The sequence below is a fragment of the Mandrillus leucophaeus genome, unplaced genomic scaffold (genome assembly GCF_000951045.1).
Source record: "Mandrillus leucophaeus isolate KB7577 unplaced genomic scaffold, Mleu.le_1.0 Scaffold834, whole genome shotgun sequence".
Taxonomy (NCBI): Eukaryota; Metazoa; Chordata; class Mammalia; order Primates; family Cercopithecidae; genus Mandrillus; species Mandrillus leucophaeus.
This window is the reverse complement of record NW_012109075.1, coordinates 1,919,983-1,943,231: the sequence shown is the minus strand read 5'-3', so window position 1 is coordinate 1,943,231 and position 23,249 is coordinate 1,919,983. Positions and strand designations below refer to the sequence as shown.

General features: G+C 34.0%; 1 protein-coding gene across 1 annotated transcript in view; it reads right to left on the bottom strand.

Annotated features, from left to right (window-relative positions):
- The window catches only part of NRK (Nik related kinase), a 138,618-nt gene that overhangs the window by 21,861 nt on the left and 93,508 nt on the right, over positions 1 to 23,249 (bottom strand). The window contains exons 14-21 of the mRNA XM_011968260.1: positions 20,848 to 20,955; positions 18,336 to 18,403; positions 16,479 to 16,573; positions 13,819 to 13,916; positions 12,391 to 12,752; positions 10,858 to 11,194; positions 1,348 to 1,534; positions 465 to 620 (exon numbers count right to left, since the gene is read on the bottom strand). Coding sequence (XP_011823650.1) covers positions 465 to 620; positions 1,348 to 1,534; positions 10,858 to 11,194; positions 12,391 to 12,752; positions 13,819 to 13,916; positions 16,479 to 16,573; positions 18,336 to 18,403; positions 20,848 to 20,955 — 1,411 coding nt within the window. The remainder of the gene's footprint in view (positions 1 to 464; positions 621 to 1,347; positions 1,535 to 10,857; positions 11,195 to 12,390; positions 12,753 to 13,818; positions 13,917 to 16,478; positions 16,574 to 18,335; positions 18,404 to 20,847; positions 20,956 to 23,249) is intronic.

Genomic DNA, 23,249 nt, shown 5'->3' with positions numbered 1-23,249 from the left:
AGGGGGGGGTCTTGCACTGTTGCCCAGGCTGGAGTGCAGTGGCATGATCTCTGCTCACCGCAACCTCCACCTCCCAGGTTCAAGCAATTCTCCTTGCCTCAGTCTCCCAGGTAGCTAGAATTACAGGCACCTGCCACCACACCCAGCTAATTTTTTTGTATTTTTAATGCAAAGTTTCACTATGATGTCCAGGCTGGTCTCAAACTCCTGACCTCGTGATTCGCCTGCCATCCAAGTTAACTCAGGTTTAAAAGAAATAGAATACAAAGGAGGGGGTTATCAATTCAAACATCCAACTGCACTGAGTGAAAAAAAATCAGCAAAACTAATTCTGAGTAAATTAACTACTATAAATATATTTTTATTTTAATGACTTGGTAAGAGTAAACAAATATTCTATGTCTATGATTTTCACAGGTTTACAACGTAAAAATATATTCTTTAAGAAAACAAACCAAACTCACCCCACAAAGAACCACAGCAGATCTCAGAAGTGAACTCCTTTTCATACATGTGGATTAGTGGTTTTTTACATGAAGGAGAGACATAGCGTGGGTTAACATTGACTTCAGAGGGTTGCTTAGGTGATTCCTCAGGTACTTCTACAAATCCAGCATATACTGCAAAGATGTAAGGGGAGATAATAAGAGAAATTACTAGTTCTGTGCCTGATGGATTATAGAAAATTTTTTTTAAAAAAGAAAAATCTGCACCTGATGGAGTTATAGAAAAAAAAATTAAATTACTCATCTATTCACCTTATATGCTACAGTGCCTCCACAAATGAGGCACGACTTAGCCAAATTTATTTTCTTTGGCCAGGTGGTGTGGCTCACACCTGTAATCCCAACACTTGGGAGGCCAAGGTGGGAGGATCATTAAGAACCAGAGGTTGAGGCTACCATGTACCGTGATCATGCCACTGTAATCCAGCCTAAGTGACAGAGCGAGATCTTATCTCAAAATAAAAAACAAACAAATTTCTTTCCTTTTATTGTATTTTATTTTTTACTGAAAGTATAGTTTCAGTAACTCTGAAACCATCAGATAACACAAATCATGATGGTTAAAATACATTGTTGAGCATGAATATATTTTCAGTTATTGTGATTAGAAAACACACATAAATCCAGATAAGGGACTCAATTTCTCAATTGTAGTTCAAATTTAGGTACCATAAAGATTCAGTAAAGCATAGATGTTTTAAAAGCATATACCAATCTGAGTTTATTTCAACTGAATGTCAGAATAATAATTTGATTCCTAACAGATCATGAAGCAGCGGTTAAACACTATTTAATATGTGAACAGATAGTAGCATTTGGAGATTATATTGAACACACTCACAGATGGCACTGGCAAACTTAGCATCAGCAGACCTCCCAAAACCTTTGGAAGGAGATGAGTGATTGGCAGAAAAATCTGATTGTATTGATGATTCTGGTATGTCCTTATTGTCGCTCTCATCATCAGGTGCTGACAGTGCAGCACCTAAGTCAATGGCATTTGAGGCCTCATTTCCACCACCTGGCTCCTAAAAGAAGTCCAAAAACCGATTTTTATTTCATTAATAGGTTAACAGTAGGAGAAATATGCCTAGTGAGGGGTCATTTGGAAAATAAAATGCAAGATCTATAACATCTACATTCTTATAAAATCCACATTTACTAGAAAAACTCAACAATGTCATCAGAAGAGAGAGAACTAATCTATTATTGAGATGACTGATGGTACAGGTGAAATGCAAGGCGCTATAGGTACCCAACTGTACAATTTGGGACTTAACATTTGTGGAATTTTTACCATGTATCAGCTACTTTGCTAGGCATCATATTTAGATATCTTTGTGACTCCTTACTATAGCCCAACAAGTAAGTATAATTATCTCCAATTTACTTATACAAATTTAAAATTTAGAGATAGTAAATAATTTATTCAGTCATAATACTAGTAAGTAGGGGAAGTAGAGTTTGAAGTCAAAGTCTGTCTGATTCCAAAGCATACATCCAGCTAGGCTATGCGAAACAGCCTCTTGAAAAAATATAAAGCACAGTGTGGGGATGTCTGTTCCACTGCTTTAAGGTACCTTCACAAAACTGAAAGCATGAAAACCCTGCAGAAATAACTTTCAAATGATAAAGAAAATGAAGGAAAATCAAACAACACAAATTCAAGAGTGTAAACATGCATCACTGAAAATGTAGCTTGCTTTCATCAACTTACAAAGAAGATACTCAAGGATAAAAACCACAAAATGTGACAATTTATGTGGTATGCCCTGTCCTGTGGGAAAATATGTCAACTATTGTTGGTAAGTTCTTCTGTTGATAAGCTCATCTTTGTGTCTAAACAGCGATTCTTGGCACTGAGAGAGCTGTGCTATTCTGTAAAAGACTGGTTTTTATGACCTTTTCAACCACAAAAACATGGCATGACACCATGTCCTTTTTAAATTAAAATGAAAGGAAGATCCACTTCCTCTATAAATTTCCAAAACATTCCTTGAGATAACTGGAGATAACCAGGTTTGCTATGAAACTTACATTGGGATATCCTGTTTTAATGTCTTTAATTAATTAATTAAGATAGATAGATAGATAGATAGATAGATAGATAGATAGATAGATAGATAGATAGATAGATGATAGATAGACAGACATAGATATTTTCCCACTGGCACTGCTTTCCCATTAGAAACCATCCACGAAATTTCCTTCCTTCCTTTTTTTCTTTCTTTTCATCCTTTATTGATTTATTCCACAATTACTGTGTGCCTATCATATGCCATGTCCCAGGTTAGACACTGAAGTTGGGTGAGTTGGTAGACAAATAATCAAGCAAGGATTAGATATAATTCTTTCCTTTAAGAGTTCACAATGTAGTGTGAAAGCAAAGAAATAACATAACTAACAATAATACCGTAAATACTAAATTGGAACTATGGACAAAAGTACAGAGGAAGGGGTATATAACTCTGCCTTGGTAAGTCAAAGTTGATACTTGATTTGGCCCATGAAGGATTACTAATTCACCAAACAGAGAAGAGGTGAGGGGGCAGCCTTCCAGAGGAAACAGCTTGCACAGGAGCGCTGATTCATGAAAGAGCATGGCATCTCCAAAGCCAGTTTGTGTGACAAGAAAATAGGCTAGGGGAGTAGACTGGCATAATCTTTTTTCTGTCTGGAGTTCCACCTATGTTCTCAGATATCCAGATACTCCCCATTTCTCAAGAATGAGTTCAAATACCACATGGTCCAGAGAATGTTATCTGTGATAATTTCTATTGATGTAGCATCTGTGAACTACTTGAATATTTTAAACCTATTTATAAAGTCAATAAATGTTTTGCGAATGACAAAATCATTGTATAAACACAGTATATTACTTGAATTAAAATTTTATGTTATCGGTTGCTCAAGAAGTTAAGCGTAGACTTATTACATGATGTAGCAATGCCACTCCTAGCTATATACGCCCCCAAAACCTGAAAGCAGGGACTCAAACAGATACTTGTACATCAATGTTCACAGCAGCGCTACTTACAATAACCAAAAGGTGGAAACAACCCAAGTTTCCATCAGTAGATGAATGGATAAACAAAATGTGGTATATGCATAAGATAAAATATTATCACCCTTGAAAAGGAATGAAATTCTGACCCATGCTACAACGTGGATAAACTCTGAAAACCTAAAAAGTGAAATACGCCAGACACAAAAGGACAAATATTGTATGATTCCACTTATATAAGTTACCAAGAGAAAAAGTAGAATAGAGGTTATCAGGGGTTGGAGGACGGGGAAACAATACTTATAGAGGTTATCAGGGGTTGGAGGATGGGGAAACAATACTTATAGAGGTTATCAGGGGTTGGAGGACGGGGAAACAATACTTGTTTAGTTTGTTTGGGATGGTAAAAAAAATAAGTTCTGAAAATGGATAGTGGTGACAATCTCACAATATTCTGAATGTAATAAATCCAACTTGTTTGTACACTTAAAAATGGTTGAAATGATAAATGTTATGATATGTATATTTTACCACAATAAAAAAACTCAGAAAAAAATAATTGGCTCTGATTGGAGTGATGTCCGTAAGATAGCTTATTGGTGGCACCTGGTGCTTGTCCGCCTCACAAAAAAGGAAAAAGGGAATGAATAAACAGAGTTCAACTGGTGTGTCTGAGGGAGAGTGCTGGAGTGCAGTGATGGGGTGGTGAGGTCACTGTATAGCATGGAATCTCAAAATGGCAGCAAAGAGAGGGAAGTGAGGTACTCTGCTTCTGCTGCCCCATCTCCCCTACCATGATCAGCTCAGAGCCCTGAAGGAATTCTCCTTATTGGGAAAAGGTAAGCAGAAGACTCTCATCAGCCCCAATTGCCACTACAGACAACTGCAGTACTTACTACAGGAGAATCTCATAGTCCTGACAAGCCCTGAGTTCAGTTTGGGAAGGTGCCTGAAATTCATGTGTCTGCATTGCTCCAGATAAGGAGCAAAGCTTGTGTATTTCCCAACAAGCTGCTGCAGCCTGGTGCCATCTTAAATCTAGAGCCACTGCTGAAGTGCACTATGTTCTGGGGGCCAGTAAACACTGTGCCTCTCCAGTCTTGCCGCTCTACTGTCATTTCACCAAGCCCCCATTGATGGCTGAAATGCTGTGACCCCGACTGCTCAGATCTTGGGCCCAGGAAAGGTCAGCCATAACTCCAGTACTGCACATTGGCGAAGCCAACTCTAGGCTGGCTTAACTGCTGTGCACTTGCACCCTTGACCAGAAAAACAGCTCAGCAGCTCTGATCCCAGTAAGCCAGACCCCAAGCCAGCTGTCCCACCCTGTGTGACCACACTCTTGCCCAGAGAAGTAGTCTGGTAGTTCAACCCTGGAGGGCAAATTCCTGAGCCACTCAACCCACCGCATGTGCACTTTTGCCTCTGGCCTGAGAAACAGCCTGGCAAGTCCACCCCTGGCAAAGGTGTGCCACCTTTCCCACAAATTTTTGCTGCCTGGGCCAGTGAGGTACTAGCAAACATTGCTAATGTATATTACAGCATAGAGACCACACTGCTGCAACTACCCAGAACCAAAGTTAATGCACCCCACCCAACCAACACCCCAGGACCCATCTATGGAATAAGTCTTTCCTTATGAAAGCTACTCCATAACATTATAAGAAGCAATTGCTCCACCAGATGGACAGATATCAACACAAGGACACAAGAAACATTAACAAATAAGGAAACATACTTTCAAAGGAACATAGTAATTCTCCAGTAGCAGACAACAGAAAAGAAAATGTGAGGTGCCAGAAAAGGAATTAATAATAATCATCTTAAAGAAATTCAGCAAGATACAAGAGAATACAGATAGACAAATCAATGAAATTTTAAAAAAAATCATGATCTGAGTGAGAAATTCAACAAAGGAATAGATATCATTAAAAAAGAACCAAACAGAAATATTGAAGATAAAGAATTCAACAAATAATATTAACAAATACAATACAGAGCTTCAACAGCTGACTAGACCAAGCAGAATAAAGAATTTCTGAACTTGAAGTCATGTCTTCTAAAATGATTCAGGCAGACAAGAAAAAAGAGAAAAGAAAAGAATAAAGAGAGCCTATAGAACTTATGGGACAACATTAAGAGGATGTATTTTTGAATTATGGGGTTCCAGAAAGATGTAAAGATGTAGAAAGCTTATTTAATAAAATAACAGCTGAAAACTTCCCACATCTTGGGAGAGATATGAACATCCAGATTCAGGAAGCTCAAAGGTTATAAAATACATTCAACTCAAAAAAGTCCTCTCAAAAGAAAATTACAGTAAAACTGTCAGAAGTCAGTGACAAAGAGAGAATACTAAAAACAGCAAAAGGAGAGTCTTATCACATACAAGGAAATCCTCTTTGGACTAACAGCAGATTTCTCAACAGAAACCTTACAAGCCAGGAGAGAATAGGATGATATGTTCAAAGTGCTGGAGAAAACCCTGCTAGCCCAAAATAGTATTACCAGAAAAGCAATCCTTCAGAAATGGAGAAATAAAGCCTCTTCCAGATAAGCAAAAAGCAGAGGAATTCATCACCATTAGAGAGGTCTTATAAGAAATGCTTAAGGGAGTCCTACATCTGAAAGGAAAAAGACAATAACTACTATCATGAAAACATGAAATTATAAAATGTGTAAAGCAGGTATAGAAAGGTGAAATACAAATGAATCAAACCTTATTACTACAAAAGATTATATAACAACAAAGATTAACAATAAGAGAATAGAAAAAAAAGGATACACAAAACAACCAGAAACAGTTAACAAAATGACAGGAGTAAGTGTTCACATATCAATAATAAACTTGACCATAAACAGACAAAATTCTGTAATCAAACATATAGACTAGTAGAATGGTTAAAAAAGTAAAAAATAAAATAAAAAAATAAAAACACCCAATTATATGTTGCCTATAAGAAATTCATCTTACCTGTAATGACACACACAGATTGAAAATGAAGAAATGGAAAAAGATATTCCATGCAAACAGAAATCCAAAGCAAGCATGAATAGCTACACTTATATCAGATAAAACAGGTGTTAAAGTCAAAGGATGTAAAAAAGAGAAAAACACAGACATTATATTATGATAATAGGATCAGTTCAGCAAGAGGATATAATAACTATAAACACATATGAACCAAACACTAGAGTACCCAGATGTATAAAGCAAATATTATTGGATCTAAAGAGAGAGATAAACTACAATATAATAATAGTTGAGAACTTCAACACCTCACTCTCTGCACTGGACAGATCATCTATACAGAAAATCAACAAAGAAACATTGGATTTAAACTGCAGCATAGACCAAATGAACCTAACAGACATTTATAGAACATTTCATCCAACAGCTGCAGAATATACATTATTTTCATCAGCACATGAAACATTCTCTAAGACTGACCATATGTTGGGACACAAAACAAGTCTCAAAACATTCTTTTAAATCAACATTATTATCAAGTATCCTTTTTGACCAAAATAGAATAAACTAGAAATCAATAACCAGAGAAACATTCAAAACTGTAACAATACATGGAAATTAAAAATATATGCTCCTGAACACCAATTGGCCAATAAAGAAATTAAGAAGGAAATTAAGAAATTATTTGAAGCAAATGAATATAGAAACACAGCACACCAAAACTTATGGGATACAGTAAAAACAGTATTAAGAGACAAGTTTATAGCAATAAATGACTACATTTAAAAAGCAGAAAGAATTTGAATAACAATCTAATGATGCACCCCAATGAAATAGAAAAGCAAGAACAAACCAAATTCCAAATTAAGAGAAATAAAGAGATAATAAAGATCAGAGCAAAAGTAAATGAAATTGAGACTCAAAAACAATACAGAAGAAATACAACATGAACATTTGGCTTTTTGAAAAGATAAACAAAATGGACAAACCATTAGCTAGATTAACTAACAAGAAAGTACAAAAGACCTAAATAAATAAAATCAGAAACAAAAAAGCAGACATCACAACTGATACCACAGAAATACAAAGAATCATAAGAGACTATTATGAAAAATACACAGCAATATATTAGAAAATCTAGAGGAAATGGAGAAATTCCTGGACACATACAACCTAGCAAGATTGTACCAAGAAGAAATAGAAAGCCTGAACAAACCAATAATGAATAATGTGATTTAATCAGCAACAAAAAGTCTCCCAACATGGAAAAGTCCAGTACTCTATGGCATCAGTGCTACATTCTACCAAAGATTTACAGAGAAAGTAATGTTGATTCTCAAACTATTCCAAAAAAGGTGAAGGGAAGGGAATTCTTCCAAACTCATTCTGTGAGGTCAGTATGACTCTGATCTCAAAACCAGATAAGGACACAACAATTAAAACAAACAAACAAACAAAAAACTACAAGCCAAGATCTCTGATGAAGACAGATGCAAAAATAATCAACAAAATACTAGCAAACTGAATCCAATACTATATCAAAAATATTATATACCATGATCGAGTGGGATTTATCCCAGGGATACATGAGAGATTCAGCATATGCAAATCAAGAAAGATGATACATCACATCAATGGAATCAAACACAAAAATTATATTATCATGTTAAAAGATACCAAAAAAAAAAGCATTTGATAAAATTCTACATTCCCTCATGATAAAAACTCTCGACAGTTTGGGTATAGAAGGAACATACCTCAAAACAATAAAGACCATATATGAAAAACCCACAGCTAACATCACACTGAATGAGAGAAAGCTGAAAGTCTTTCCTCTAAGGACTGGAATAAGACAAAAATATCCACTTTCACCACTCTTACTCAACTTAGTTCTGGAAGTCCTAATCAGAGCAATTCGGCAAGAGAAGGAAACAGAAGACATCCAAATTGGAAAAGAGGAAGTCAAATAGTCTCTGTTTGCAGATGACATGATCTTATAAATAGAAAAACCTTTAACACCACCAAAAAATTCTTAGAATTGATAAACAAATTCAGTAAAGTTGCAGGATACAAAATCAACATAGAAAAATCTGTAACATTTGTATATACCAACAACCTAGCTGAGAAAGAAATCACAAAAGCAACCCCATATACAATAGCTACAAAATAAAATACTTGGAAATAAATTTAACCAATGAGGTAAAAGATCTCTATAAGAAAAACTGTAAAACATGGATGAAGGAAACTGAAAAGGACACACACACAAAAGGAGAGGCACCCTATGATCATGGACTAGAAGAATTAATATTGCTAAAATGACCCTACTATCCCAAGCAATATACAAATTCTATGTATTCCTTATGAAAATACCAATGACATTCTTCACAGAAATAGGAAAAAAATCCTAAAATTTGCATGGAATCAAAAAAGACCTAGAATAGCCAAAGCAATCCTGAGGAAAAAGAACAATACTGGAGGCATCAGAATATCAGATTTCAAAATATACCACAAAACTACAGCAACCAAAAAACAGACCCACATACCAATGGAACAGTATAAAGGACCCATAAATAGATCCACATATTCATTTATCTCATTGTGGTTGATTTTTGATAAAGGCATCAAGAATATTCATTGGGGAAAGAGAAATGTCTTCAATAAATGGTGCTGGGGAACTAAATATCCATAAGCAAAAGACTGACACTAGACCCCTATTTCTCACCATATAAAAAAAAAATCAACTCAAAATAGATTAGATACTTAAATGTAAGACCTGAAACTATAAAACTACTAGAAAATATAAGAAAATGCTTCTGGACATTGGTTTGGGAAAAAAGAATAGGACCTCAAAAGCACAGGCAACAGAATAAAAAATAGACAAATAGAATTATATCACACTAAAAATCTTCTGCACAGAAAAGGAAATGATCAACAAAGTGAAGAAACAACCTGAAGAATGAGAGAAAATATTTGCAAACTATTCGTCCAACAAGGGGTTAAAATCCGGAAAATAAGAAACTCAAACAACTCAACAGATAAAAGCAGATAATCCAACATGCATACATATGTAACAAACCTGCACGTTGTGCACATGTACCCTACAACTTAAAGTATAATAAAAAAGATGGGCAAATGATTTGAATAGACATTTCTCAAAAGAAGACATACAAATAACCAACAGATAGATGAAAAAAAAAATTCAACATAGTTAATCATCAGGAAAATGCAAGTCAGAACCACAATGAGATATCATCTCATCCTAGTTAGAATGGTTATTATCAAAACACAAAAAATAAATGTTGGTGAAGATGTGGAAAAAAGGGAACTCTTATATACCGTCTGTGGGAATGTAAACTACTACACCCATAATGGAGAATGGTGTTGTGGTTCCTTATAAAACTACAAATAGAACTACCATATGATCCAATCATTCCACTACTAGGTACCTATCTACAAAAAAGAGGAAATCAGTGTATCAAAGAGCTATCAGCACCTCCATATTTACTACAGTACTAATCACAATAGCCAAAATAGGGAATCAGCCTAAGCATCCATCAAGAGAGGAACTGATAAAGAAAACGTGACATACATACAGAAATAAATGCTATTTAGCCATAAAAAAGAATGAAATCTTGTGATTTGCAGCAACATGGATGAACCTGGACTCAATGTATGTTAAGTGAAATAAACCAGGAAGAGAAAGGTAAAAACCACATGTTCTTACTCATATGCAAATGCTAAAAAATTGATGTCACATAACTAGAGAGTAAAATAGTGGTTTCCGGAGGCTGGGAAGAGGAGTAGGGGAGAGTGATAGAGAAAGGCTGGTTAAAGGATCCAAATGTATGACTAGATAGGAGAAATAAATTCTAATATTCTATAGTACTGTAGGATAACTATAATTAACAATAATTCATTATATATTTTCAGATAGCTAGGAGAGAGGATATTGATTGTTCCCAACACAAGAAAACGATGAATGTTTGAGGTGATGGACATGCTAAATACCCTGATGTCATCATTACAAATTGTATATGTTAAAATATCACTCTGTACCCCATAAATATATACAATTATTATATGTCAATTAATTTTTTAAAATATTTTTTAAAAGTATGAGTCAAGAGACACTACCCCAAATATGTGATCTGAGTAATAAAGACAAACAAATAAGAGATTTTTGCCTTTGGAAGTAAATAGGAACCACGCAAATTAGAAGTAATAAGGATCCACCTACAAACCTATAATTAAAAATGTTTAAGGCTTTGTGGTATATGATTGAAATCTATTTGGAACGGCTGGAAATGCTACATGTCCCATGAAGAAACACATTTGCAATGAGAGGAGTTCAATCTGCTTTTCAAATGGTGTGTTACCTCCTGTAGATATTCAAAGTCCTGAGACACAGCTCTCTTCAATCCTGGACCATCTGTCTCTGAGCAATTTTCTTCTCCATTGGGTCCAAGGGCTCCACTCTCTTCACTGGTTCGAATGACTCCCTTATCTCCATCACCCCCACTGCCTTTTCTTTCACTGCCTATATTGGCTGCATGTTCTTCCTGATCTCCAGTGGCTGCATTGTCCTCACTGGCTGCACTTCCTCCATGGCTTCTATTGGCTCTATGGCTTCCATAGCCTCTGTAGGCTTCCTCTTTTCCACAACTTCCATCATAACCATCTTGCTTGCAGCTTCCATCTCTGCCATAGCTTGCCCTGATAACAAACTTCAATTAATGAAACAAAGCCACGCAATAAAAACACATTTGGAAAGTTAGCAAGTAGAGCAGAATTAGGATGTGTCTTATACATATCTACCATGCCCAGGCTTGTCTTTGCTCTATGTGAACACTACTGGTATGATACAGGAAAGAAAAATGCTGCTATGTCTTGTCAGTCTTATGTAATGAATTAATGCCACAGCCGCCACCAATTTCCCAGATGCATTTGGATGGCAGAGGGAAGAGAACTTGTATTCTTTGTTAGGTGCATGTATTAGGTTAGCAGCAAGAATATGTAGTTTTTTTTTCTTAAATATATACTATTTCATGCATTAGCAAGTTCACAGACACATGAATGATTAAGCCTATGTTTTTAGCTCAACCACAACATGATTAATTCTTCTTGCAATATATCTAGTTTGTATTCATTTCAACATCTGCCTTGATTTTCTAACATTTGTACTGACTGCTTTGCTACAGAACTTCATTGGTCTACTACTCCCACCAAGGAAGTTCAGCAATATAGACCTCATGTCTTGTGGAACTAAGTTATTTAATTGTCAAAAATACTAAGCTTAACAAAATGTGTCAATGCTCTCTTTTTGGATAGAAAACAAAATTAAACGTACGTGCCTGTGATAATTCTAAGAGTAAATTTATTTCATAATGGAATTCTTGATAGACTTTTTTGGTTGAAAAAAAATCAAAAGAGCTCTTGGTAATTTCTCCACCAATTAACCAGATAAAAATCATCTTAAATGTATTATATATATGGTGATATCACAAAAGTTTGAGAAATGAATAGCTATGTTTGCAAATACCAAGACTTCATCTTAATGCTTGTTAAGTTACACACTTCCTTTGTTGCCTTTTCTCATACTCAGTATAGTTTTATAGAGTAGGATGATTCAGTGGCAGTAATTTTAAAAGAAACATCCAGACAATTCCAGTTATAAATTAATTATAAACTAATAAATACTTGAATGCTTATTTTAAAATACACAAATGACACAAAATTAGATGTTCTGCATTAGAACAATTTAAAATACATTATTGACCATCAAACCATTTACCAAAATGCAAGTGAAATTAAGTCAATCTCTTGGTAATAAATTTTGAAAATAAACCAAAGATGCAAATAGCTCTGCAGTCATAAAACATGGATAGTATAAGTAATTAAAAAAAACCAACCTTGGATAACTAGGTGCCTCATAATAACTATTATTTACATCATCAACAGACTTATTGTTGTCATCATCATGGTCTTTACAAACATCATTAGCCTGATCAACCTGGTTATCCAAGTCATCATTGCCATTGGTATGATCATAGGTATCTTCATAAGTATCATTAGACTCATCATCATCACCATCAGTATCAGCACCGGCATCATAGAGTTCAACATAATCACCATCCTCTTCAGGTGGCTGAACGACAGGTGCAGGAGTTAACCAATCATTCCGGAAGATTTCAGAGAGTGCATTATAGCCTACCCATTCGTTTGTCAAGTATACAGGGGGTGATATTTTTCCTACTTTAAATCCATCTGGAACCTGTGTGCACAAGAAAGGTTAATGTAGTCTCTAGTAGCCTTTAATTTTCTTCTAGATTGGAAAGTTTCCAAGCTGACAACATTTTGAAATATATTTTAAATTGAAACAAGGATGTTCACTCACTAGATAGAGCCAAAATTTTAGTGAGGATGAGATGTCAAAACCCAAACATCAGACTGTGATTATTAGTGGATCACATAGGGCAAAATAAACTCACTTAAAAAAATTACCCATACTTGTCGGCTCAGGAGTGGACATTTGCTTTTGATGCTGGAGAGAACAGGTGATCTGATGCTCTTTAAAAATGGTAACTTTTGTTACCATTTTGTTTTACCTTTTGTTTTATGCCCTGACATTGGGATTAACACACAGCTCTTGAAATTGATATGTTAATTACCCAGCACTGGTTTTACGTGCCATGGGTTGTCTTAAAGGATCTCAAACACTTCCAAAGTGCGAATTAATCTAAATCCATCTTTTAAGTATGGTATGTATCATTTAACAACTTTTGGGCAATCTGGAAGGGATGTGTGTATGGTAGCATAGAGGTAATTACAAAATTGAAATAGAAAAATCTGAAAGACCATTGCATTAGGACAATTTAAAATCTGCATTAGAACAATTTAAACATGTTCACAAAGAGTTAGAAGACTTTTTGTTTATGCCATCAGAGGACACTCTGTTTTTTACTAAATGTCTGATATTTATGCATTGCCTCATCACTCAAGGATTGCTATTAAAAGTTGGACATCTAACATGTACTCCTCAATCTGAGATTAGGTTTTACAAATAGCTTTTTATCACTACTCTCCCAGACATGTTCTAAATGACACAAGAATGTGAAAATAAAATATTCTCTGATTGGTTAAGTGTTTTCCCATTTCAATTTTAATTTCTAAATTTTGTGTTCTATGTATTCACAAAGCAATGAGAATACGTCTTTAAAATATTAATTAAAAAACTAAACTCTTTAACCTTTCTCTCAAGTGAAGGTGAGAATGTGTAAGTCAAAACGAATGAAAAATAAAAAAAAAATAGACATTAATGTGTTAAGATGGAAACTTACATGGATGTCAACCAGCAACTTCTGATCAATAGTAGAATAAGGTGGTGATGACTGAGACCTCCTTCCAGTCACAGGTCTCTCTTCCTCAGAAGAAGATTCTATGGAATGCCAAAAATACATTAGTAACAATGGTGATTACAGTCATTGTCTTCATTTGTACAGTGTATCAGTTAAATCCCTTATTTTTTTTCTGGTTTTTTTTTTTTTTGTCATTTTTATGATTCCATTCAGGAAATATCACCTGAAAATTCTCATGGGGCCAGGATCTTAAATTCTCTTTTCAGGGGTATTAGCAGGGGTTCAAGTTTTCTTCCATCTGTAGACCTACATGGCTGCTCTGTTTTCAATATTAAGTGTACACTTGCCAAATATCTCTATCTATGTAAGAAGATACATGGTCCGAATGATAGCCAGGTAGACACATTTTTAAAAAATGTATCAACAGTAGGAAGGGCTGGGAGTACCACTGGCTTCACATACTGACCAGTAGAAAAAAAAGCCCAACAGTGTATTTATCAGAAGATGATAGATCAGCCAAAACTCTCAAGAGGAGAGTTCATTCTTCAATCTTAACCCCCACAAATTTCCACCCAATGATATATCCAGATGTATTTCAATACAGTTGTGGAGTGAACTACTGAAAAGAGATAACACCCCTTTCTATAAAGCTGGGAACCTTTCTATAGTAGCAATGTACAACAAAACTTTCTGCAGTGATAGAAATTTTCTCTATCTGAACTGTCCATTAACAGTAGTCATTAGTCACCCATGACTACTGAGCATTTGAAATGTGGCCAGTATGCCTGAGAAATTGACTTTTAAATTTTATTTAATTTTCATTTTACTTTTTATTTTAATAGCTACATGTGGCTAGTTGCTACCACAATGAACAGCTCAATTCTATAGTGTAAATATTTCCATTTAAAATACAAATGTATCTGGTTTGGAGATTAGGTTTTATTTTTGAGTTGTGGTATGGTAAATAACCCCTGTGATTAAAATACAGTGAGAATATTTAACAGGCTCAAAATTCAGGTCTGGGTGAGTGTACTTAGAAAAAGCTTCACTGAGAGAAAACTCAGTTCCCTGTTTAATGTTTTTGTGCGCGTAGATTTTCAAGATAAATACTATTGTCCCTCTTATTTTCAGTCTTGGTATACATAGCCAAAGTATAGATACTGCAACTCCAAAAGACATATATTTATTTGCAAATACTGCTGTCCTTTGAGAACATTACACTGAACACATGCTAAAATTTGTGCCCCCATCTTCTGGCACTATTGTACTTGTGCTTTTTTTTTTTTTTTTTTTTTTTTTTTTTTTTTTTTGGACACCATTTTCTTTTAAGTCTTTTGGTATGTTAGTAGACCAAATAAGTTCAAGTGACTGCACTAAGATTTTGACACAAATTTGTAGTAAGGTGCTCTGAGATTTCCTCCATGATGAAGCATGTAATTTCATGGGAATATCAAATGGTCTGTGTAGCATAAACAATAAAATAAAAGAATTTTGGAACTGAAAAGACATTTAGCTATTATCTGCACAGATGCCTTCTCCCTTCTATCAATGTTGTGACTGCTTTGGGATCTAATCCAGAATTTCCTTATTTCAAAAACGTCACATGAATAAACCTTACATTTTTAGTTGTTTGCCCAATATTAGTAAAATTAGCCATAGTCAAGCCAGAAAGAAAACACTTTGGGGAAAAATTTTTAAAAGTGTGCTTTTCACTCAGACTTATCTAATTTTCACAACATAGTATTTGTGTATGAGAGGACAGTGCTATTTAAAAGAATTCTGCCTTCGTCTGAGTCACTTAAGAAGAATAATGTGTTTTTAAGTTTTGATCTTCAAATATTCACTTTTCAAAAAGTGAAGTACATCTGTATCATTTTTATTATTAACATTAAAAAAAAATCAGTATGCTACGTTTTTACATATGACTCACAGACTCAATCAGCCATTTTTCCCTTGCTTAACTTACCTGGATTGCTTAAAACTGGATAATGCCAGATTGCATGATCTATGACACAACTTTTGGCTTTGTTTACCCTAATATTTCACAAATCTATAATTCATTTAAATTCTCTCAAAAGCACATCTTAAATAGTTTTTTTAAATTCACATCACGACTTTTGAAGTTATTTTCTATGATTTGATAGATTAATTGTTCATGTATTTTGAGTAAAACCGTCACTCTGTAACATTTAGGGATATTTATTAGATATTGTCCGATTTTGGAGAGGTGAAGTAACCAATTGATAAATGAAACACACACTCACAACACCTCCATACAATATTCTAATTGCTACCTATAAATTTTAGACTGCTGGAGAGGCCTCTCTCAAGTTCCTTTACCATATTTTTCTTACGTGGTATAGAAACTTAATAAAGTTGACTCCCCCCGCCTCCTTAGACACATTCCTAACTGCTACCCAACAAAAAGAAGAAATTTCAGAAAAATTGTTTTCCATTTCTTAAAGGCCACCACTGACCACCCAATTGCCAAATACAATGGCTTTCAGGTCCTAATCCTACTTGGGCTCCCTGACACTTTTGATTCATTCCTTCTTGAAATTCTTCTTTCTTGACTTCTGAAATATAAATTGTTAAACAGTAGCTCTGTGTTTTGCCCACGGAAATTTTGTGCTTTGAATCACCTGATGCTGCCAGCCAATTTTGACGATTTTGCGAACTCCTTTGTCTGATGTCAATGGGCTTCTGAGCTTGTTCCAAAAGAGACCGCTGAAGAACGCTAATGAAAAGACAGAAAAGCATGTGCCATGTCCTAACATTCATAAAGGATATGTATAACTCAACATAAAGTCCAACAAAAAGTTTTGTTTAAACATATGGGTATATATCAAACTGAAAAAGAAGTATAGCTTAAGTAATAATTTCCAATTTCCATTTTCCCCCAAACTTGCTATTTTGTCTAGAATAGAGTAATAATTTCCAAAATAAGAAAAAATATGTTTCCATAGAGTGTATGTTTCCTTTATATATATATATAAATTTCTAAAAATTTCTATAAGCTTTTAAAGCTAATATTGACAATATTTTTACCTGAGTAACACAGCAATAAACATAACCTTATAGTGTATGTGAGTATTTTAACATAATAAACAAGTTACTGCTATGTCATATATTCTATTGTTATTATCCACATTTTTAAATGCTTGAAATTCATGTTCTTAACGTCCCATTCCTGATTTAAATAGCTACACTGACAGACAAATAGAGCACTTTCATTCTTACTATTCAAATTTAAAGAATATTTAAAGAGTTGCTTGGACTAGTGCTGCTAAATTTTACAGTTATTTTGATATTTCTATATGGGAAGGACTTTGGTTACTGATTTAGGCCTGGAACAGACAAAATTCTTTCCATGGCCCCAAATTTCAGAAAAGACTTGAGTTTCATTTAAGTTAACTTCATAAATTTAACTATATTTAAAGGCAATGTATTTGTTATTCATAAATTCAAAATCCTTTTGTAAAGTGAACAATTACTCTGAGTTTAACATCAAGTATGGATTTTCTATATTGGATTTTATTAAAGTCATGTTCCATGACACCAAAACCAACTACTCAAAACTAAACTGCTTTCTTTCCTTTGAGGTCAGATCAACCATGACAATCCATTCATTGAGTGCAGAGAAAAAGAAAGTTCCCAGTCTTGCTTTACAATTTTTCAAGATTTCTGCACTCCAGTTAAATCTAAAGACATAATTGTGTGTGGTTTTTAAAGTAATGAAGCAGGAAAATATATACTACATAACATTAATTGTATGCCATCTGACCATACCGTCCAATATCTTGAATATAGTGAGTGTTCAATAAATATTTACTAACTGAATCAATATAGGCTAAGTTCTCTCTATTGTGAGTTGGGGCTGGAGAGGGTGTGATTTTCTTTAAAAATCTACCTTAAAATTTGGTTTTCAAATATAACAGAATGCATACAATATCTAAAATATGGAATGTGATCTTTGAAAATTACTGAAGATCAATATTACAAAGATTAAAAAATACAGTGACTGGTATCAATATTATATATGATATTTTATTTATATAATGTTGGATTTTAGATTTGATTTTGACTATAGGAAATTTTTAGGCTTATCCATTCTGTGGCATTAGCTTCTGAAGTTAAAGATAATTGGTGTGTGTGTTTTATCATGCAGCACATGTATGAAAATTCACTTGAAATTTCATGTCTTTTTATCATCGACTACTAATTGAATACTGTCAAAGTATTTGTTGTTATTGTTTCTTTTTAAAATTGTGAATCTTGCCATCTATTTATCAAACTAAATATCACAGACACTGCAGTATGACCAAATATGGAAGATATAGGTAATGGGTCATTGCAGTTAAGGTTTTAAATGTGGGCCAAGAAAGTCAATGGTGATGATGTTGTCACGGATATTTTAGTTGACTTCACAAAATGTGGTATCAATGAAATAATTTTTAATTTTCCATTTGATAATTATGAATAATTTTAAAGACACATACCTTGAAGAGAACTCAACATGATGTGCATGATCCTGGTTGTTAGGCACAGAAGGGGATCTCTCTTGAACCTTAAAGACACAATGAAATACTTCAGTAGAATTCTTGATCATAAGTTGTTCTGAACTATTAATTTGTAGGAAAATGCCTGTTTTCATATATATTTTCCTAAAATCTAACATAAAATATATTTTTAATAAAGAGATTCTATTTTATAATTACTTATAACATTAGACTTGCTTAACCATAATTTCTGATGGTATATTTGATCTTTAGTACAGGAACAGATTCTGGAGCTCATATAATCAAAATCTTAATTTATTGTTGAGGAATCTGTAGCCTAAAGAGGAAAAATGACTTTTCTAAGAATTTTATGTCAAGTCAAGGGAACATCTAAAATCAGAATGCAGGTCTCCCAACGTCTAATTTAATGTTCTTTCCATGTTATCACATTGCTTTTTATATCAAGTTTAAACTTCTCACTCAGAATTTAAGTTCTAATTCTTACACACTCATCCTTTTATGCTAACCCTAGATTTTCAAAAGCTGTCACACACACATACATACATTTCATTAAAATCTCTCTAGTCAAAACTGTCCCATCTTTAAGAAAGTATGTTTTTCTGCTTTACAATTTGACTGTACTATCATAGTTAGTGTTCCAAGTACTGTTTCAACTCTAAATAGATTAATCTGCATTTTACTAATCATACAATCATTGAATGTAGCCAAATACTCAAGAAAGGGTGCGTATAATAAGCCAGCTTCCATCAATGGAGGAATTTTACTTTCTGCCAACATTGGTAGACAGGGCCAGGGAATGTTGCCTTGCCTCACTAAGTCTTGTATCACCAGGTTTCTACTCAAAGAAGTTTCAGCTGCCCAAAACATAGGTCATTCTGACATGCAATAAGGCAGTCATACTAGAATCTTTAAGAAGGAAATTTAAGTGTGTTACTTTTTTAATCTAGCATAATCATGCTGATAAACTCATTCTATACTTTCTAGAAACTAGAGTAGCCTTAGTACATTATTTTTTCTTTATGAAGTGACTTATCAAGGCTCTCTCTACACTCTGAGAGACAGGTAGGTAAGGGTAAGCATCTGCCTATTTTTTTTCCACTTTCAATTGATATAATTGGTATCATATGACCCAGTCTGGGACTTTTGGTTTATGAAGCTGATCTTTGGAAGTTTATTGACACTACTATTAATCTACAAAAAGATTGTTTTAGATGACTGGCTATCAGGAATACTGGCTATGATGATGATGCTTCCTTGTCTAGACAAGAAAACCTACAACTCTGGCCTCACCAATATATGAACTAAATAGGATACTATTAATATAGTCATGAAAACAGAAGTCAAAGTGGACACTAGGACTAACTTAATTATTCTTATAATTGTAAAACAAAACAAAACAAAACACAGTTTAAATGACCCAGACCCTGTCACAAACTGCATTCCAGACCAGAGCTAATCAAGGAAAAATATTTGTGTGTTTGTGTTACAAACTGAAACTGTCAGCATTTTTCATGTACAATATTTTTGCTTAAAGAAAGACTGACAAACTATGATTATTCAAACTCTGGGTATTTGGTAGACATTTTATTTTTAATGAATAAAGTAAACCTGTCAAGTTAAGGAGAAAAAGCACATGCTACAATTTAGCAATGATAAAATTTGAGCTTACAAAGGAAAATTAGAATTTTCAAACATATCTGCCACCAAGCATTTGACAACTTAACAATACTCAGTAACTTTTATGATGTACTTGATGGTAACATTAACAAATGCTGTTTTTTGATATTGTATAATGAAACATGTAAATGTCTGGGAAGATCTACATACAAAGTGAGCTAATATTTTCCAACTGACCAATGCATGAAGTTAAAAATCATGCATAAAACAAAACATCTATTTATAGCATAAGATAGACAAATTGAGTTTTATTATTAACTGAATATACAACATTTCATTGATATGGTTTAAGATTCCACTTCTCTAGTTTTGGTATATTATTCAATAATTTACTCAATTATCTAAACAATCTATGAAAATTATCCCTTTCCAACTACCTATGTGTGAGAAGCCAGCTTTTATTCGTATACTTCAACCAAAACAGCACATGACAACAGATTGAATGCAGAAGCACATGTGAGAATCCAGCTGTCTTTCATTAAGCAAGATAGATTTAACAGACTTACAAAAATGTAAAACAATGTCAATCTCTCTAAAATTTTGTTTTGGGAAAATACAGGCTTTTCATTAAAAATGTGTTTCTTATGTTAACATGTAATAGTTTCATTACTTTTAAATGAATTAATATTTTAAATGTTTTTCAGTTTTAACTTTTAATAAATTAAATATCATATGACACAATCCATGTAGTAAATGAAAGCTTTTTGAGGTCCTCATTGTTTAAGAGTATAAAGGGACACTGAGACAAAAAAGTTTAAGAACCACTGTTCTAGGTTCTTACTAATGTCATAACAACTCATATTGAAAAATTCACCTCAATTTTTTTAGGATTTGAAATGTGTGGCTGCAATGGCTCCATTTGGACTTCAGCCTGAATCGAATGAAATACTTCATCATTGTCTGATGATTCATCTTCTTTGTCCTTTGAAGTAAAAAGGAAAGTAACTGTTTTAATTGCTGTTAAAATGCAAGTGATAGGAACAACTTCATCATCTTAATGCTGAGTTGTTCATGTGTATTATATAATATATAATTTAAAACAATACACAATTTAAAAGAGCAATATCCAAATACTAAAAATGATTTAAATCAGTAGTTTCTAATAGTGTTTGGTTCTGGATCCCTTTCAGAATCTGAGAAATGCTATAGACTGTCCACAGAAAATTGCATATAGACACACCTATTACGTATATTTTCTGGTGGATTGCTGACCTCCTGAAGTTCATCTACAGGGTCCAGGTTAAGAATCTGTGGCCTAAAATTGATTAACTCATAACACCAAACTAACTGTCACATTTAGCAAGCTATTATAACTTCAAAGTTTGGTCTTCCTGAGCAATGGAAGATCTGTAATACAGTGGTGCAAATATTTCTCCCTAATTGAGCTCTAGGAGTTTAGGAAACTGTTTTCTCCTTTAATCCAATCAATATTATCTCTTCAACTGAAAGATTAATAAAAATGCATTTTTTGTTTGTTTGTTTCTTGCTGGTGACTTAAAGCACCCACCTATGTCTCTCAACTCTAATAAAATTTCAGGTATTATGAAAGATCTGTGACTTTGACTATATTATCAATAATTTTCTTTTCCTTTATATTTTCTTCAATGACCACATATAAAGATATAAATGCTTGTACAAGAGCCTAGAGTCATGAGATTGGTAACTATTATTTATTGACTTTTAAAATTTTTAGAATGGCTTTCAACATGTATGTTTAAAACAATAAATGACAATAAGTATGTGCCATGCTGGTATTACTGAATCTTTCAGAGATCAATGAAAGTCTTATTCATAAATGCGAAACCCATTAGATCTAATTGATTACTAGGGCTCATCAAAAATAATCATTAGCGTTTTAGATGAGCTAGTTTTTGCCAAATGTCACCATTCTAGACTTAAATCTCCCCTTTCTCCATCTAGTTTATTGCTCTTTATAGTTCCCTTTTTCTCTGAGAGCTAGACATCCATTTTCCCTTTTGGGCCTTGCTTCTCTTGCTGTTCCTACCTTTTCTCATGTTAAACATGTCAACAAATTAGCATTTGTTTAATTGGTTCAATGTGCACAAACTCAAAGAATTTCTTACATAGATACTCAGATAAAATTCATTTGTAATTACTGCAACGATTATTATTAGGTAAATAGATGTGGATAAAAGGGTATAAGTTAGGATCATCACAATGATTCCTTTTACACAAATGGATGTGGGGAATATTAGAAAACAACTGCTCCCCTAATCTTATCTAACCTCATTAATTTGTCATCAAGCCCATAATTCTTCATTATCAGTTTAGACCTACCAGATTAAATTCAATAACTCCAGGAAAATCATATTCACTTTTTATTAAATGATTTTTGAAACAATTACGTTTTAGTGACTGTTCCTAGATAAAATGGAGTTTGATATACTGTAATCTACATTTCTAAAGGGTACAGATGAAACCACCCTTATTAACTTATAAAATTAATCACAGAAGAAGAGAGGGGGAGGAAAAAATATACCAAGTTTGCAGCACGTTTAGCATTAATCTTTAGGTCAGCTTGCTCTCTGACCTCCTTCCTCAATAGATGTTTGTTGCCTATTTTCCTAGAATCACGTAGACCTTGTTGCAACATCATCATTCCCCTTAACTGCTCTGTAGATAACAACTTGAACATTATGAAATGTTGTTTTCCCTTCGAGATATTTTTTCAGGTCTTGCATACCAGTGAAACTATTGTCAATCAACTGGTTTGAAGGACCCCACTGACGCCAACTGGTCTGAAGGAGCCCACAAGAGGCTGACTCACCAAAAAATGCAGTTTCCACATCCCGATGATTTCAAGGACCATCAACCTTACCCTGACCAATCAACAACTCCAATTATCTAGCACTTCACCCTCTACAATCCCCTTAAAAACCCCAACCCAGAACTCCTCCAGGAGATGGATTTGAGGGTCTCCTCCCCACCTCCTCACTCCATGCCCTGCTGATCATTAAACTCTTCTCCTGCTGCATCTCTGATGCATGTGTACTTGGTCTGTTACTATGCAGTGGGCATATGAACCTGTTGGTCTTATAACACAGAGAATAATTTGTAAATTGTTTCATGTTCTGTGAAGCCACATAATTGATTAATTATGTAAAACGGGCAGCACATTAGTGAAACAAGTCATAAATATGGTAACCATATACAAAATATTTTGGAAACTGCTTTGCCTTCTCATTTTAACCTTGA